Source organism: Hylobates moloch, unplaced genomic scaffold (assembly GCF_009828535.3).
Source record: "Hylobates moloch isolate HMO894 unplaced genomic scaffold, HMol_V3 SCAFFOLD_4, whole genome shotgun sequence".
NCBI classification, from domain to species: Eukaryota; Metazoa; Chordata; class Mammalia; order Primates; family Hylobatidae; genus Hylobates; species Hylobates moloch.
The window spans coordinates 40,317,500-40,336,467 of NW_026652279.1; the positions used below are offsets into that span (position 1 = coordinate 40,317,500).

Sequence of the window (18,968 nt, forward strand, 5' to 3'; positions counted from 1 at the left end):
TGGGTGGCCAGGCAGAGGCGCTCCTCACTTCCCAGACGGGGCGGCCGGGCAGAGGCGCTTCTCACTTCCCAGATGGAGCGGCCGGGCAGAGGCGCTCCTCACTTCCCAGACGATGTGTGGTCCGGCAGAGGCGCTCCTCACTCCCAGAGGATGGGTGGCCGGGCAGAGACGCTCCCCCCCTCCCAGATGGGGCGGCGGCCCGGCAGGGGCTGCAATCCCAGCACCCTGGGAGGCCAAGGCAGGCAGCTGGGAGGCGGAGGCTGCAGCGAGCCAAGACCACACCACCGCACTCCAGCCTGGGCAACACCGAGCACCGAGTGAGCGAGACTCAGTCTGCAGTCCCAGCACCTCGGGAGGCCGAGGCGGGCAGAGCACTCGGGGTCAGGAGCTGCCAACCAGCCTGGCCAACAAGGCGAAACCGTGCCTCCAGCCAAAGGAGAAAAAGCAGGCAGCGGTGGTGGCGCGCGCCGGCAATCCCAGGCAGCCCGCAGGCCAGTGCCGGAGAATCACGAGAGCCGGAGGCCGGGGGTCTGCAGTGAGCCGACTAGATTCCAGCCTGGGCCACAGAGGGAAAAGAAAGAAAGAAAAGGAAGGAAGGAAGGAAGAAGGAAGGAAGGAAGGCAGGCAGGCAAGCGGTCTGTGTCTTTTAATTGGAGCATTTAGCCCATTTACATTTAAAGTTCATATTGTTATGTGTGAATTTGATCCTGTCATTATGATGTTAGCTGGTTATTTTGCTCGTTAGTTAATTCAGTTTCTTCCTAGCCTCGATGGTCTTTACAATTTGGCGTGTTTTTTCAGTGGCTGGTACCGGTTGTTCTTTCCATGTTTAGTGCTTCCTTCAGGAGCTCTTTTAGGGCAGGCCTGGTGGTGACAAAATGTCTCAGCATTTGCTTGTCTGTAAAGTGTTTTATTTCTCCTTCACTAATGAAGCTTAGTTTGGCTGGATATGAAATTCTGGGTGAAAATTCTTTTCTTTAAGAATGTCGAATATTGGCCCCCACTCTCTTCTGGCTTGTAGAGTTTCTGCCGAGAGATCAGCTGTTAGTCTGATGGGCTTCCCTTTGTGGTAACCTGACCTTTCTCTCTGGCCGCCCTTAACATTTTTTCCTTCATTTCAACTTTGGTGAATCTGACAATTATGTGTCTTGGGGTTGCTCTTCTCGAGGAGTATCTTTGTGGCATTCTCTGTATTTCCTGAATCTGAATGTTGGCCTGCCTTGCTAGATTGAGGAAGTTCTCCTGGATAATATCTTGTAGAGTGTTTTCCAACTTGGTTCCATTCTCCCCATCACTTTCAGGCACACCAATCAGACATAGGTTTGGTCTTTTCACATAGTCCCATATTTCTTGGAGGCTTTGTTCATTTCTTTTTATTCTTTTTTCTCTAAACTTCCCTTCTCACTTCATTTCATTCATTTCATCTTCCATCACTGATACACTTTCTTCCAGTTGATTGCATCAGCTACTGAGGCTTCTGCAGTCTTCATGTAGTTCTTGAAACTTGGCTTTCAGCTCCATCAGCTCCTTTAAGCACTTCTCTGCATTGGTTATTTTAGTTAAACGTTCGTCTAATTTTTTTTCAAAGTTTTTAACTTCTTTGCCATTGGTTTGAATTTCCTCCTGTAGCTTGGAGTGCTTTGATCGTCTGAAGACTTCTTCTCTCAACTCATCAAAGTCATTCTCCGTCCAGCTTTGATCCGTTGCTGGTGAGGAACTGTGTTCCTTTGGAGGAGGAGAGGCACTCTGCTTTTTAGAGTTTCCAGTTTTTCTGCTCTGTTTTCTCCCCATCTTTGTAGTTTTCTACTTTTGGTCTTTGATGATGGTGATGTACAGATGGGTTTTTGGTGTGGATGTCCTTTCTGTTTGTTAGTTTTCCTTCTACCAGACAGGACCCTCAGCTGCAGGTCTGTTGGAGTTTACTAGAGGTCCACTCCAGACCCTGTTTGCCTGGGTGTCAGCAGTGGTGGCTGCAGAACAGCGGATTTTCGTGAACCGCAAATTCAGCTGTCTGATCGTTCCTCTGGAAGTTTTGTCTCAGAGGAGTACCTGGCCGAGTGAGGTGTCAGTCTGTCCCTACTGGGGGGTGCCTCCCAGTTAGGCTGCTTGGGTGTCAAGGTCCCATTTTAGGAGGCAGTCTGCCCGTTCTCAGATCTCCAGCTGTGTGCTGGGAGAACCACTACTCTCTTCAAAGCTGTCAGTCAGACAGGGACATTTAATTTTGAGGAGGTTCCTGCTGACTTTTTGTTTGTCTGTGCCCTGCCCCCACAGGTGGAGCCTACAGAGGCAGGCAGGCCTCCTTGAGCTGTGGTGGGCTCCACCCAGTTCGAGCTTCCTGGCTGCTTTGTTTACCTAAGCAAGCCTGGGCAATGGTGGGCGCCCCTCCCCCAGCCTGGCTGCTGCCTTGCAGTTTGATCTCAGACTGCTGTGCTAGCAATCAGTGAGACTCCGTGGGTGTAGGACCCTCCAAGCCAGGTGCGGGACACAATCTCCTGTGTGCCATTTTCCAAGCCCATTGGAAAAGCGCAGTATTAGGGTGGGAGTGAGCCGATTTTCCAGGTGCCATCTGTCACCCTTTCTTTGACTAGGAAAGGGAACTCCCTGACCCCTTGCGCTTCCCAAGTGAGGCAATGCCTCGCCCTGCTTCGGCTAGCGCATGGTGTGCTGTACCGACTGTCCTGCACCCACTGTTTGGCACTCCCTAGTGAGATGAACCCGGTACCTCAGATGGAAATGCAGAAATCACCCGTCTTCTGCATCACTCACGCTGGGAGCTATAGACCGGAGCTGTTCCTATTCAGCTATCTTGGCTCCACCCTACTTTCAGTCTTTCTGAATTTCCCCATTCCAGACCTTTTATATAAATGGAATCATACAATATGTGGCCTTTTTTTGTCTGGCTTCTTTCATTTAGGAAGATGTTTTCAAGGTTTATCCATGTTGTACCATGTATCAGTACTCCATTCCTTTTCATGGCCAAATAATATTCTATTGTATGAAGGAACCTAGATGTTTTTGCATAAAACTTCCAGAGAAACAGAATTTTGATCTATAGGACCAAATGATGGTAGGATATTCTGGAAAATATATTCATACCTTCTCTCTGAAAATTTTCCCTAGTATCTTCCTATTATTTAAAAATCTACCAGTGAGGCTGGGTGCGGTGGCTCATGCCTGTAATTCCAGCACTTTGGAAGGGTGCGTTGGGCAGATCACCTGAGGTCAGGAGTTCAAGACCAACCTAGCAAAACCTCGTCTCTACTAAAAACGCAAAAATTAGCCAGGCATGGTGGGCGCCAATAATCCCAGCTACTTGGGAGGCTAAGGCAGGAGAATCACTTGAACCCGGGAGACAGAGGTTTCAGTGAGCCTAGATCAGGCCACTGCACTCCAGCCTGGGCAACAGAGCAAGACTCTGTCTCAAATAAATAATAAATAAATAAATAAATACATAATTACATAAAAATCTACCAGTGAGACTTTGATAAACAATAATACTGTTTGATTTTGTTTATCAAAATCTCACTGGTAGATTTTTAAAGTAATTTAATCTGTAGGATTGATAAATCTTACATTCTGAATAAGGAATCTGTTTTCCAGCAGTGATTAAAGTCAGGCAGATTCAAAAATCTTTTTTCCAGACTTTTTTGAATACCTTCACATTGCCATGCAGGTATGATCTACTTGCAAATGAAATATTTATTAGCTTGCTCATTATTTGTATGAATTATATGTATCGTTTTTGTTAAACAATTTCCTAAAATGAAGTGACCACTTTCCATGTTTGGTAAACGGAAATGATTTTTACGGTACAGAAGGAAACAAATATTCAAACTTTAAGATAGATGCAAAAAATACGTAGTCTAGAATTTGAGATCACATATTACATTAAGTTACACACACAAATACACATACACAGAAACATGTCTTCTATTTTGCAACACATTTCTATAATCAGGAATTTACTCACAGAGCTCTTCTCTGTCAAATGTTTGTCCGCTTCCACCAAACAGTCCCTTGAGAAAACCTCTGTTTTGAGCTTCTGGTGTCTCTATGGGAGTAAACAAATCTCCTAGCATGTCCTGTATCAAATTCAAAGAAAAAAGCATTAGAACAACTAAAAAATCAATTAATATACAAAAAGGTAACACTGTGGTATATTAGGACACATCATGAAAAAACAGTCTGCTTTTCATATATTTTCATGGTGATTTTTGCTGTGCTCACAGTTCTCCCTCTGGCATTTCTTTTATTCCTCCCCTTCTATAGTAACATTCTAAAATTTTCCTTTATCTGTCCTCTTCTCTTCTTCCTTCCACCAAAGCATGGGAAGCTAATATAGCTACCCTAGGATTAATTTCCATCTGTGCTCAATAATTACCACTAGACTTCTGATCCTATTTCAGTCACTATAGCTTTTTTATCCTGTTACCCTTCCCTGAACCAAGCATAGACTGCCCTATGAAATAGGACAGCTTTGGTGGTATATGGAAGGTTGGATCTATTTTTGTAGGAGTACAAAACTATAAAATGATTAAAGATAATTTAAATGAGTCAAAATAGGCAGCTCCTGTATAGGGTGAAGTACAATTGTTTTCAATATTTGGTGAGCTTTACAATGACTAGAGAAATGCTTGTTAGAAATGCAGATATCCAGGCTGCATTCCACATATATGAAATCAGACTCTACATAGATGTACTCTCGTAATCTACATTTTTACCAGACCTTGCTCCCCAGGTCTTTCTAAAGCAGACCAAAGTTGAAGAACCATCAGTGTGGAGAAAGGAACTTAGACTGAGTCAGGAGATCTGTGACCTAATATTGGTTTCCTATGAACTTCCAGTATGATTTTAACTGCATCATCTCCCCTTACCTCTACTGAGACCTGTGCTCTTCCTCCTGAAGCCCTTCTCTTTGGAAATGGCAACATCATCTACTTGGTTCCCCAAGCCAGAAACCGAGAAATGACTAATTCCTTCCTTTCCACTCCTATTATCTAATAACCCTAAATCCAGCTGATTACACTTTATAGCTATTGAATCCGCTAACTTTTCTCCATCCTCATGCTTCCTGAAAACCAACTGCCATACTATAACCAGAATATGTATTTTAATAAACAAATCTGCTAAAACTTTTTAATGACCACGGCCCTTGGGATAAATGCTATAATAGATTCCTCAGGGAGCTTACAAGGGGCTGCAAGATCTACTCGACTAATTCTCCAGCACAACAGCTCCACTCTTTTCACCTCCCAATTCTGCACTTTCTTGGCAGTTTCCTTAGCCCTGAGGCTTTTGCATGCCACTACTTCTGTCTAAAGTATCTTATCGTTTTCATCCCAAACCATTCAGTCACCTGGATAACTCCTATTTACCATTTGGAAGTCAGTTGTGCCCATAATCCTTCTCTAACTTCTTTTGATTAAGGGACACACAAAATAAATATATATCCAGTGGGTTAGAATTGGGCATTTGTTTCTGATTGTAGCAGTAGGCATAGACTAGAAACGGATAGCTGTAAAAGTTTATCTAACCTCAAGTGAGGATGGTCACAAAATTTTTAAAAAGCATGTTAGAGAGTCAACGGGTTAAACCACCTCCCTTCTGCTCCATCAACCCAGGTGTCCTTCTTATATGCCTCCCCAGTACTGGCACAGCCATATATAGCCGTTTCCACAGAGTAGTGTGATTGTCTGTTTACTTCTGTCGCTCTACACTAGCAGGCAGGGATTCGTATCTTATTTATTAGCATGTTCCTAGAGTCTAGCCAAGCATTAGGCATATAGAAAAAACTCAATAAATATCTGTAGAATGACAATGGTGATGATAGTAATATTTATTATTATTTATTTAAAAAAACATACTATATTCCAGGCACTGAGCTCAGTCTTTTATATGAATTCTTACTAAATTCTGACAACAATGCTCCAAAGTAGAGTGTACAGATAGGTTAAGTAAAATGCCCAAAGTCACACAAATGGAGGAGCCAAAATACAACTCGAATAGTTTAGAGCTTATGCTCTTAACCCCTATATTATAATAAATATGTTTTAGTTTTCTTATTTGTAAAATGAGGGGGTTTAACTAGTTAAATGTCCAAGATGCTTTTAGAAAATGTTGTGACCATTCTTACACAAGGTTAGACATTTATATCTATCCTGTTTCTAGGCTATGCTTACTGCTACAATAAAAGACAAATGCTCAATTCTAACCCACAGGATATATGTTTATTTTGTGTGTCCCTTAATCACAAGGTTTCTTCAAGCGTTCTTGAACTCCCTGAATTGTATGGAAATTTTTTATGTGTACATACATATTTTCCACCCTGAGGGGAGAGTTTATAATCTTTTATAAGATTCTCCATAGGCAAAAACAATAAAATAAATAAAAAGATCAGCTATTAATATGAATGATCTTTCCATTGTCTCCCTCTTTCTTATTTCTGTGCAATACCTAGAACCATACTAGTAAGTTGGTAGGCTCAAAATGAAGAATATATATTCAAAACATATTATTGGAAGGGCATATTTATTGTCTGACCTAATAATATTTTAGTTTTTAGACATCTTTCTCATTCTCTCAACCATGTCCAATGTCTTTTTCATAAATGTAACTCCTGACCTACCTGTAGATTATCACACATTTCTTGGCTGTATGTTAACCGCTGAATTTCAGTAGGAGAGACGAGGTATAATGCCTGTCCTTCATTGGTAAAACAAAATGTTCGGGCTATCCTCATGTCTGTCAGTGGCAAATAATTAACATCCAACAATGGGCGAAGACTAGGTAGGCTGAATGGAAAAAAGTAAATCCATATATCATATGCAGGTTGTTAGAAGCAGATATTTACATAAAACAGTAATTTTTATTATTTTATGGTTGTTTCTTTTTATTTTTTTCTTTTTCTTTTTTTTGAGACAGAGTCTTGCTCTATCACCCAAGCTGGAGTGCAGTGGAGTTAGCTCACTGCAATCTTGCCTTCCAGGTTCAAGTGATTCTCACGCCTCAGCCTCCTGAGTAGCTGGAACCACAGGCGAGTGCCACCATACCTGGCTAATTTTTGTATTTTTAGTAGAGACAGGGTTTTGCCATGTTGGCCAGGCTGGTCTCGAACTCCTGACTCCAAGTGATCCACCTGCCTTGGCCTCCTAAAGTGCTGGGATTATAGGCATGAGCCACCATACCTGGCCTGGTTGGTTCTTCTTATCTTCAAGGCTCAGTGGTAATAAACTAGACTTTCTTTTTTTTTTTTGGAGGGAGAAACAACTTTATTTTCATCAGAAATAGTAATGTTTATAAACTTGTTTATAGTAGTTTGTAAACTATTATCAGAAATACTAATGTCAATAAACCACTTAAACTTTAAGAGATAATTGGGAACTATGATGAGGGTGATAATAAAAGGAGAAATCTTACAAAAATTAACCAGGATGTTATGCTTGCTCTAAGATTAAGTCACTTAGGGAAACAGATTCAGTATTATCCAATGGCTTAACCTTCCTTCCTTCCTTTTGTTCCCTTTTTGGTGGTGGCTGGGTTACAAAGAGTAGTGTCTTCTGCCCTGAAGGTAGCAGTAGTATGGTGGGTGCCTAGCGGTCAATTATTGGTTTAGAAGAGATTCAGGATCTTAACTAACTTCTACATATGCTTCCCAAGAGGGAGAACACTTTCTTTCTCAGCCCTGTGTGAGGGCCATGTTAGCCCAGAAAGTGTTCTCAGACCACTAGGTGCCCATTCTCAGTGCTAGAAACAGGAAGACCCTGGTTTCCTGGCAGAAATTATGGATCCTACATTTTCTCTCCATCAAACTTTAAGTCACAGTAAGACAGGACTCTGGAGTCACAGGCACAGCCAGAAGGAGAGGTCAGCATCCTTATGCTGACTCCTGTTCCTGGACATGGGTCTTAAGAGCCAATAAACTAGACTTTCACATAAAATCATATAAATAAAAAAATCACAGGCACAGTTCTTTTAATTCACATAGATGCTTAGCAAATGTTCTTGATGGATTAAATGCAGTGGCCAGCAATTTCAGGGGCACTTTTTGTAGCACTTCACATGTTCCTACAATGGCTTACAGCCTTTGGCTATGTCAGAAACACTACAGCTAGAAAGTGTCTGACTGCATACTTGGTCTATTGTCTTTCTTTAAGGCAAAACTGAAAGAGATGTGGTGTGGGTCCAGTTCACTGTGCCTGGAAATGAAGTGGCTTTGCTCCCCATTCCTTTACTCACTCTATACACAGGAAATGAAAATTACCCATAACTTAGGGCAACTGCACTGGAGGCATGACTAATAAGTAAATATGGTCAAGACTGTAAGGGAATGAGAATAAGTTATAAATAATAGATCAGAATTTGCACATCCAAATGAATACCATCTGAATTGTCTTACCCCATGGCTATATGCTTATCCTAATGTAGCAGATAATTTTGCTAAAATATTCATCAGAATGTCCTTTTGGATACTGTTTTTCGAGCCAGTTTTACAAACCACTGAAGAAAACCAGTCTCATTGCCTTTTAATCAGATCTTTAATGCCAAAAGGGAAAAGGTAAACTCGAAATTAAATAAATTTTGAAACCATTATACTGATTCTAAGTGTGCACAATGATTTTAAGTTGTCCCAGATCATAAAACCAGCACCTTGAAAAAAATATTTCCTTTATCAAAGTGGTTTATAACTATACTTTGAGACCTGGAAATTTACTATGTAAAATGGGACCTGAAATCTGTGCTATTGGAATAAGCACTGTGCTATCCAATATGGTAGCCAGTAACCACATGTAGCTATTGAGCAGTTGATACGTGGCTTGTCTGAATTGAGATGTGCTATAAATGTAAATTACACACTGGATTCAAAAGCTTCATTGATGAAAGAATTACCTAATATCTTAAAAAGATATTAAAAGATGATCTGTTATAGCACTATTGGTAACTAAGCTCCCTAAGATATGAGTCCAAACCAATCCCAGTTAAACAGATTTCCATGACAGATTCAGTCAAATTAAAGGGTGGAGTTGAGGAAGAGGTTCCAACTGACTTTTCTGATGTGCTACATTGTCTATATTGTATAATAACAAGTAAGCCAAGAAAAGAAAATTAAAGAGGTGTAGTCACTTCAGGTAGGAAAAGAGAAAGAGCAAGTCAGTTGTTAACTGCTAGGAAACAATTGCTCTTATAACAGAAGAAAAAAGACTTTCTTCTATGCAGCACACTTTAATAAAGAAATAGCGTCAGGTAACTAAAGGTGGATCTCACAAAAAGTGTCTCTTACAGCCAAGTTTGAGAATTCATGCAAAGAAAAGCCTCTTCTATTTCTCCTCTCTACTCTCAAACTTGCTTTTCTGGGTCCAGGTACTTAGGATCTAAGTAACCATTGGCTAGCTACCTGATATCTATCAGAAAACTAGGACTTGAGAAGACTGGGCTCAGGAGAGTTATCTTCTGGTAGGTTCTGGAAAGATCCTGGGAATATACTCAGTATGGGAAAATGAATGAGGCCAGGTGCATGCTAGTTTGTAGGATTCATTTCTTTAAACCATACAGCAGAGTACATACCACTGTTTCCTAGCTACAGTTTATATATATGTATTATTAAAATCATATCAAAATTATTTCCTTTTCAGATATTTTTGAGGATCCTCAGGAACACATGAACGATTTCTACTATGACACAATATCAAAGTAACCATTATCATGTCAAGCAGCTTTTATAAAGGACAGAGGAAGACATACCATTGATCAATGACTCTGTATGTGTGTGAGAGATACACACATTTACACACATACACAAATAGACCTTTTTTTCCCCCCAAATCTGAGGCATGTCTGGGAGTTAAATCATTTTCAAACAAGATTGAAATGACCTTATCAGAAATTTCTAAATACAGTTTGAGAAAGAGGGAACTAGATAGATAGAAAAGAATCAGAAATATATGAGAGAATGAACAGACCATAAAATGACTATTTTTATTCAAAATTTTCTCCTTTACTACTTTCCCTTGGCTTACAAATCTGCTCATATTTTCTGCTTAAAAAAAAAAACTCTCAAAACCTAGTTTCACCCTTAAATGACTTTCCTGTCTCATCTCTCTTTTAACCACAAAATTTCCTGAAATAACAATCAATACCAGGGGAAAAGGGCCCATAAATATTTATGATAGTAAATATTTTAGGCTCTGCAGGCCATATAGTCTCTGTTGCAACTACTCAATTCTGCCATGTAGTGCAAAAGCAGCCATAGTCAATATACAGAAACATGGGTGTGGCTGTGTTCCAAAACCTTTATTTATGGGCATTGACATTTAAAATTAGTATAATTTTCACATATCATGAAATATTCTTCTTCTCTTTGAGTTTTTTCAACCATTAAATATTTAAAAACCATTCTTAGTGCTTGCAGGCTGTACAAAATCAGATAGGGGAATGGAGGTAGATTTTGTTTTGGATATTAATTTGCCAAACCCTGATCTACACCACTGCCTCTATTCTTGTCTCCTTGAAAATTAGCTTTTGTTTCCACCATGCTGCTAAGATTTGCTTTCTCAAAGATCATTAATATCCCACCAGTTGTGAGATCTACTGTTTTTTTCTTGTACCCAAATTCTTTGACCACTCTGCTATATTTTCCTACCTCTTGACCACCTCTTTTGTTTTAATATTCTTCTCTTTTTATTTAATGAAGTTATACAATTCTGGTCCTTTCCTATCTTTCTAATAACTTCTTCTCAATCTCCTTTGCTGCATCTTCTTCTTTCTTTCACTACATAAACGTAGAATACCCCCAAGTTTCTATCCTCAGCTCAGTCAATTTCTTGTTTCTTTTTATGCTATCTTTTTTTATTATCTCATTTGCTGACATAACTTTTACTGATGCATTTACATAGATGACTTCCAAAGCTGCACCTTCCACATATATTTTTCTAAGAGTACGAATCTTAAATTTATTGCTAAACCTCTGCTGGATGGCTTATAACACCTCAAATTTCAAATATTTATTCTCAATTTATTATTAAATTTCTCTTTATAACCGTTATCTAAGTTCAAAAAAATTTTTAACCTTTAAACTCTCTTCTCGAGATTTAACAACCTCCGTTACTGTTCACAACCAATTAGCTTTGCATTCAATAAGTTTCCCTTACACCTGTTTCCTCGTTGCCTTCAATACAGACACCACCTCAGTTCAAAAGCCTATCTCGACTTCTCCCTCCCTGTGTATGTCCTAACACATGGCTAGAGAAGGTTAATTACCTGCTTAAAACCCCATTTCCTATTAATTGATAAATGTCAAACTCAGCCTGACATTCAAGGTCCTCAACAATTTGCTTCAAACTACCTCTCCATGTTACTGTCCTCCCAACAACTCTTCTTTTATAATACATGTTCAACTATGCTATGACTTTGGGAACTTAGTTTGTAGCTAGAAAATTCAATCCCATATTTCCTCTGTTGGAATTTATATTTTCTTTTTGTTATAATGTCTGTGTATCTATCTTATCTTCCCAAGTTAGACAGTGAGTTTCTTAAGGGTTAGGACCATGTTTTACTAATTTTTATATCCTTCACAGGCCTAGCACAATGCTCGTCTCAATGATTTTTGGAAATACGTGAGATATTAAAAAAAGACAGTGACTTCTATATAGTATATGTTTATGAGCTATTTGCTGAATTCATAAAATCATTAGGTAATTATTTTTGTGTCTCGTAAATTTTATTTCATTTCACTAACAGTAGAATGAAATCTCTTGACCAATATTTTATTTTAAAAGTATCTGATAACTTTTAGTTATCAGACTGGCCTCACTTTTCCTAGACTTGCAACCTCAGGCAAACTGTAACTTTAAGTTATTAACACATGTAAAATGGAGGATGCAAATAATAGTTTATTTTCCTATGTCCTAGAGAAGTTCTAGGGATCAAATGAAATTCTGTATGTAAATTTCTTGGGTGAAGTATGAAACACAGGAAAAGTAAAAGTTAACTTCTTTTCCATTTAGCTTATTAATTTTTCATTTCCAGTGCTTAGTGTAGCATCTGGGAGACATGCTCAATAAATATTTTCTGAATGACTGAAAAATCATTCTTTTCTTAGATTCCTTCATAGCAATTAAAAATATATTTACTCACAATGCCAAGCATTTTTAGCAAAAAAGAAAAACCAAAACAAAACACAAAAACCCCAAACTCTCATCAGACTGTTGAACAATAAAACATCCAGAAACATAATGAAACAACGATCTCAGGTTGCTTCTTGATAACATCTGCACATAACACATATATTTTTTAGAATTGTACCTTGCTGGTATTGTTGTGATTACCAGATAATTTATAAGAAGGCAAGTACCTCATTATCATGATATGTCCATTAGCACAAAAGCATGCCAAGCAGGCACTGTTACACATGACCACCACATTTGCTTGCAGTATAAAAGATGTCTCCGTGATGTTATGAACATAAAGGCAAGTCTGAGAAGGCAGTGAGAAGACTTTGGCTTGTTTTTCTGAGCAGATTATTGTATACTGATGATCTCCTATTTCTTGGGATGCAGAAGATGAATTCATTACCACTTTCCTTCTCCAAGATTTTTCATGTTCATCTATGTTGTTTGGATCCCTCCAAACTTCATATGGTGGTTGCATTAATCCACCCATTCGGTCCATACAGGAGAATGTTAGCACAGCTCCCTTCAATGAGAGGAAAGTACCTGTAAAAACAATTGGACATCACTGACATGTCAAATTCATTCTAAAGCATCTATGGGGAATTAAAGTTTTACATGGTGATAATTTATACCTATAGAGTCATAATATTGCCCTAATGTATATGAATTTGTAGATTTGTGAGTTCATCTGTTATAATAAGTTGGAATCATAGAACGTTAGGTCTAAAAGGAACTTAAGACGCCAACTGGTCAAACCCTCTCATATTAAAAAAAGAAGAAAAAACAGACCCAGAAAGATTATGAAAGTTGGGCCAGATCACACAGCAAGTTAGGTCACAGCCTAGATTAGAACTCAGATTTTTCTGATTTCTACCCCAGGATTCTTTCATTATACTATATAGTCCCCCTTAAAGTCCTTTTATAAAAAAGAAAATTTTAAAAATGTGCATATTTTATTTATTGAAATAACTTCAACTGAAAAAATAATCACACAATCTTATTTGATTTTCTTATTTCATGACTAATTTGCTAGAAAATGCTTGATTTTTCTTCAAAATCAAACAAGAAGAAATTTCAATATCTAGAACTCATGGTGGCAATTTTAATTGTATGAAAAAGACAAAACAATTACCTTCAGCTCTTAGGTAGGCTTTTGCATCTTTACACAGAAAGGGGTTTTACTCACCTGGATTCTCCAAGGTTGACAATGTATACCAGATTATTGCCTATAGGTGATTTTCACCAGTCTTGGAGGACAATATACTATAAAGCTTAGGAGGTAGTTTGGGCTCTATTGATCTTCGGATATTTCCAGAGTCTTCCCTAAGCAGTACCCTATTAGCCTTTTCTTTCCTTTGTCCTTTTACATCATGCAGAGCGAGTAAGTATGTTAGCTTAGACTGATATGCCTCAAGGGTGTACATGTGACAGAGACTTGAAAAGGGAAGGGTGACATAAAAATATACTCATTTAGAAAGTACTTATAAAGTCCTTAAAATTTATCAAATTGAAAAGAGTATATTGGGATGATCTAATATCTTAGTTGTGTTTTTAAATCCACTGTGAAACTAAGAAATCTATAAATGTATATAAGGGTAACAGCAGAGGCTAGGGGAGTAGAGGTTTAGGTGCTGCAGTTTAAGGGTTAAGGGAGAACATCTCTCCCAATCTCCCATGAAGGAAAAATGCCAAAAGCTATGAAGAATGATTTAATTAAAATTAACCTAGGATTGATCCTGCTATTCAGTAAAACCACATTTTCATAACTACCTGCCATAGAAAGACTTTTCTAAGTATATCTTTGCATTCTTGATTTAAAGACGGCTGACAGTAGGTTAAAAAGACAAGAAATCCACATTTTGAAAGCCATTTTACTTATACTAATGCATACAATCTGTCAGCATCAAAATGAAGTTCTCAATAAGCTGCCCTTGCCAAAACAGCTGCTTTGTTTCTTAATTTTTAGTCATAAATTCTTTGATTATATTCTGTTCATTAGGTTCATACAGGGTTTAAGTTTTCCAAACAATGTATTATTAATCGTTTAGAATTAATCTTTTCTAACTGGAAAAAACTCAAGTAAATCTACATTATAAGCAGCTACTACTTCAGAAATACACTTACGAAGTATGCTTAAACTTAAGGGCTTCAATAATAAGATCTGAATTAATTAGGACTTTCCTCTTAAAGAAGAACTCACTGGCTAGGAGTGTACTTTACTCCAGCTTTCCCAAATAACCAGCATTGCCCACTACAACCTTCATTCAATCAATACATACAGTATCAAGGACAATCTATGTGCTCTAGGCTCTATTTTAGTCATAGGCAATATAGTAGTGAATAAAACAGACAAAAGTCCCTGCCTTCATAAAACTTACTTTCTATGGTAGAGATAGATAATATGTCTGATAAATAAGTAATCATATGGGATATTAGATAGTAATGAGTACTAAGGAAAAAATTAAAGCAGAAAAGAAGACAAAAAGTGTTGAAAAAAGGTGGATAAATTTTAAATAGTGTTATAGACTGAATGTTTGCATCCCCTGCCAACCTCTTGTAAAAAAAATCGTATGTTAAAGCCCCAACCCCCACTATGGATCTATTTGAAGATGGAGCCTTTAAGGAAATAATTAAGATTAAATAAGATCATAAGGGTATGGCTCTAATCTGATAGAATTAGTGTCCTTTTAAAAAGAGATACCAGAGTACATGCTCTCCCTCTCTCTCCCCCTCCCTATGTGTACACAAAGGAAAGGCCATGTGAGCACACAGCAAGAAGGCAGCCATCTGCAACCCAAAGGAAGAGACCTCACTAAACATCTGCCCTGCTGGCACCTTGAACTTAGAGTTTCAGTCTCCAGAACTGTCAGAAAATAAATTTCTGCTGTTTAAGCCACTGAGTCTGTGGTATTTCATTATGGCAACCTGAGCAAACTAATAAAGAAGGGAAGCCTTCTTTTCATCATCCTGTGGGAATTAGGGTTCAGGAAACCAGCAGAAAATACTGACTTTCTATGACTGTTGTGAATAATAAATTATCCTTTGTCTCTGAGCCAGGAGTTTCATGTCTTCTATCAGCATCGAAACTGGCAACCTAACTTTATTAGCTTACAAGTAGAATAAAATCTCAGATTCTTTATAGATCTTGACTTTCTAGAATGCCAAGAAGATTCATAAGAGGTAAGATCAGAGAGACAAAGTAGAGCCAGATCATGTTGGTTCTTTCAGGACATGGTAAAGACCTAGACTTTTACTTATCGTGAGATGGAAGGATTTTGAGAATGGAAGTGATGTAATCTAACTTTCATGTAACAGAATCACCCTACCTTCTGGGCGTATCCTAAAGGGAACCAAGGCTGGAAGCAGGGAGAGCAGTGAAGAGGTTAGTGTATTAGTCTGCGTGAAAAATGGATAGAGGCTTGGTTGAACTGTGTGGTAATAGTAGAGATGGTGAGCAATGTCAGAATCTGAGTATATTGTAAAGGTTGTGCCAGCAGGATTTGTTAACAAATTGGATTTAGGGTATGAAAGAAATATGGGGGTCAAGGGTGATTCCAATGTTTTTGACCTGAGAAACTGGAAGCATGGAATTGTGATTAATAGATGTAGAAAAGTGTGACAGGAATGAGAGGAATACCAGGAGCTCAGGTTTGAACATGTTAAGTTTGAGATACTTACTAAGCATCCAAATGGATATCAAATAGCTGCATATATGTTAGGAATTTGGGGAGAGATCCAGATTATAAATATAAATGTATGATCCATCAGACATTTAAAGGCATGAAGCTGGCTGAATTCATTTAGTGCTTCAATATAAAGAGAAAAGTTTCAAAGAATCAATCTTGGGGCATTCTGATTTAAGTCCACTGAAATGGAGGAGGAACAAGCAAAGGAGATTGAGAAGGAATAGCTAGAAGGTAGGAAGAAAATCAGGTGAAAATAGCACTCTAGAATTTGAAGTGTTTTAAGGTAGGAATGGTAGCCTGTGTAATACGTTGCTGAAATGTCAAATAAGATGTTGCCTGAGAAATGACCAAGAATTCCTATCTCCTTTTCTGCTCTAATTTTTTCCTTAGTAGTTATTAGTATCTAATATCCCATAAAATTACTTATTTATCACACACATTATCTATCTCTACCATAGAAAGTAAGTTTTATGAAGGCAAGGACTTTTTTCTGTTTTATTCACTACTATATTGCCCATTACTAAAACATCCTAGAATCCATTGTTTCTCCTTTTTAATGGAAAATATAACAATATATTTATATAATGATTCGGTAGAAAGAAAAACATTTATTATAAAGGAAACAAAGGAAAAATTGCTGGATTGACTTTCTTAAGTAGGTGAAAGCAGGTAAAGTCTAGTATATAAGTGGAGTCTAGTGTATAAACAGAGTCTAGAGTATAAGTGGAATACAGTGAATAACTACCACCCAGTTCACACAAGCCTCTATCCATTTTTCATCCAGACTATTATATTAACTTCTTCACTGCTCTGCCTGCTTCCAACCTTGATTCCCTTTAGGATAGGCCAGGAGATAGAATGATTCTGTTAAATGAGTCACCTAGTTAGAAGCTTAGTTTAGTAACTGTTAACAGGAGAGAATATGCAGGCCATGAAGATACAAGCAGATAGGTTGGTAGATGTGATGATAGCTGCTGAAGTTTTTATCTGATTATTTCAATTTTCTCAATAAAAGAGGACACATGGTGATTGCTGAGATTGAATATAGAAAAGTAAGTTTTGGAGATTTAAAGAGACTAGAGAAAATACGTAATTGTTAGCCAGGCATGATGGCATGCCTGTAGTCCCAGCTACTCAGGTGGCTGAGACGGGAGGATCGCTTGAGTCTAGTAGTTCAGGGTGACAGTGAGCTATGATTGCACCATTGCTCTCCAGCCTGGGTGACAGAGTGAGACCTCATCTATACCAAAACAAAACAAAACACACACACACACACACACAACCAACCAAAAGGATAAACAAGAAAATATGCAATTGTTGTCCAGGAGTGCAGGGGCAAGGACTAGGAAAATATAGTATGATTACCTAGCAGCATAAGAGCCCACTTGAAGTTACTGATGATTTATGGTAAAATGAGACACTTTAGTGTGGTTATGTATTTTTCTCTAGCCATATTCAGCTACATGGGTCTAGAAATAGGATAGGTAGAGTTGAATTTAACCAGGTTTGAGATTAAGCTGAATAAGCATGACAAAGCAAACAAAGCAAAAAGGAAGCAAGAGAGTAAAAAATGCATGAAAGAAAAGCATTATAGAGCTTGACTGTGAAATTTAAGTTAGAAAGTGGGAACGTGAAGGGGGTGAATGACAATGAAAATGGTAGGATCAACAGATTAAGGTTCCAGTGAGGCTGAAGAATTATATTAAAGTTGGAGTCATAAGGAGCCTGAGATACTTACTTTCCTTTTCCCTTATATACATTGTTTAAACTTAAATTGTCTCTCAACTTCCACAGAACTTCTCAATTCCTATCTAGAATGTAAGCTATTTGAGGACAGAAACTTCATATGACTTTGTCATTACTTTATCTTCAGTGCTTATTATAATATCTGGACATGTCATGTGCTCAATAAACGTTTATTAACTTCCTGACTACTCCAGTTCAGTCTTAATTATGGATTTTTAAACTCCTATTTTATATTATATACTCAGGATCAGCTACAAAATTTGTGGGCCTAGCACAAAATCAAAATGCACTAGGCCTACAAATTATAGGGGACTTTTTGTTCAAAAATTGGGAGAAGAGGTACCATTGAACATTGCAAATTATAAAGCTTTTTTCTTTCTTCTGTGGTCTATCTCTTCAGTGTTTTTATATTTGCTATTTATGTTCTATGTAAAGTTAAAATTTTTTATTATTCATTTTTATAATATTCTATATAAGAACATTTAACCTCTATTTTGAACTGTAGCAAAAACACAATAGCTAGTCTCCAGAGCTATGAAATGATTATCCACATGGAGTTGGCCAGAAGAGACAAACCAGTCAGTCTCAGGAAGGTTGGAAGGTGGAAGACAGGGTCCTTCAAGCCCAGACCAGACCTGAGGAAGCACATTCTTAGGTATGGGGATATCTCTTTCAGCTTGAGAATACTTGCAAGATGACTGCAGACTTTCACAGGCAACTGAGGGTCTCACCACATGACTTCAGTTACTTAAGTACGCGTGAGTCTGATGGCTGCCAAGTTTCTCCTCTTGAGAGCAATAAGACCCCATCCTGCCACCTCAAACTATAGAAGATGGGTGACTCCCAGAAAGTCTTTAAAATTGTTTGCTAGGAAGTGCTAGCTACCTGGAACAGGACTGGTTAAGAGCCTCAATCTAAGACATGGCCTCTGGTTGGCTGACCAGATGCTACAGTCACCAAGTGCTACCAACTCAGGATAAGGATGGCTGCCTCCATGCCCCAAAATGTCACCAGTCATGTGCCTGACCCTGACCACCTCTATGTATACTCCAGGCCCCAAAAGCAGTGGAAAGTGAAAGTAGAATGCCTCTCTCCCCACAAACTAAGTCATCGCCTGGGTGAGAGGTAGGTGGGAGGTAGACTGCTCATGAGCAGAGGCTTCAAGCCCCTGGTGCATGCTCCATTGTCTCATTGGTCTTTACTTACAAGCATACATCAAAAGATAAAATTATTAATAATTTTAAGACTTTAAGAGCAGAGAGCCTTCTGGGGAGCAGAACCCTGTGCATCAGTAGACAAAAGGAGGAAGTAAGGTTTCATTTTTGTAGACTCAGCACATCTGGGAACTTGGTAAAAATGCAAATTCTCAGAC

At 38.4% G+C, this 18,968-nt stretch overlaps 1 protein-coding gene across 5 annotated transcripts in view; it reads right to left on the bottom strand.

The window, feature by feature from the left end:
- The window catches only part of STXBP5L (syntaxin binding protein 5L), a 562,981-nt gene that overhangs the window by 18,606 nt on the left and 525,407 nt on the right, over positions 1-18,968 (bottom strand). For all 5 annotated transcript variants that reach the window (XM_032150070.2, XM_032150069.2, XM_058437438.1 and 2 more), the window contains 3 exons: positions 12,347-12,707; positions 6,626-6,791; positions 3,971-4,082 (listed from right to left, as the gene is read on the bottom strand). In XM_032150070.2, the coding sequence (XP_032005961.1) occupies positions 3,971-4,082; positions 6,626-6,791; positions 12,347-12,707 (639 nt within the window). The remainder of the gene's footprint in view (positions 1-3,970; positions 4,083-6,625; positions 6,792-12,346; positions 12,708-18,968) is intronic.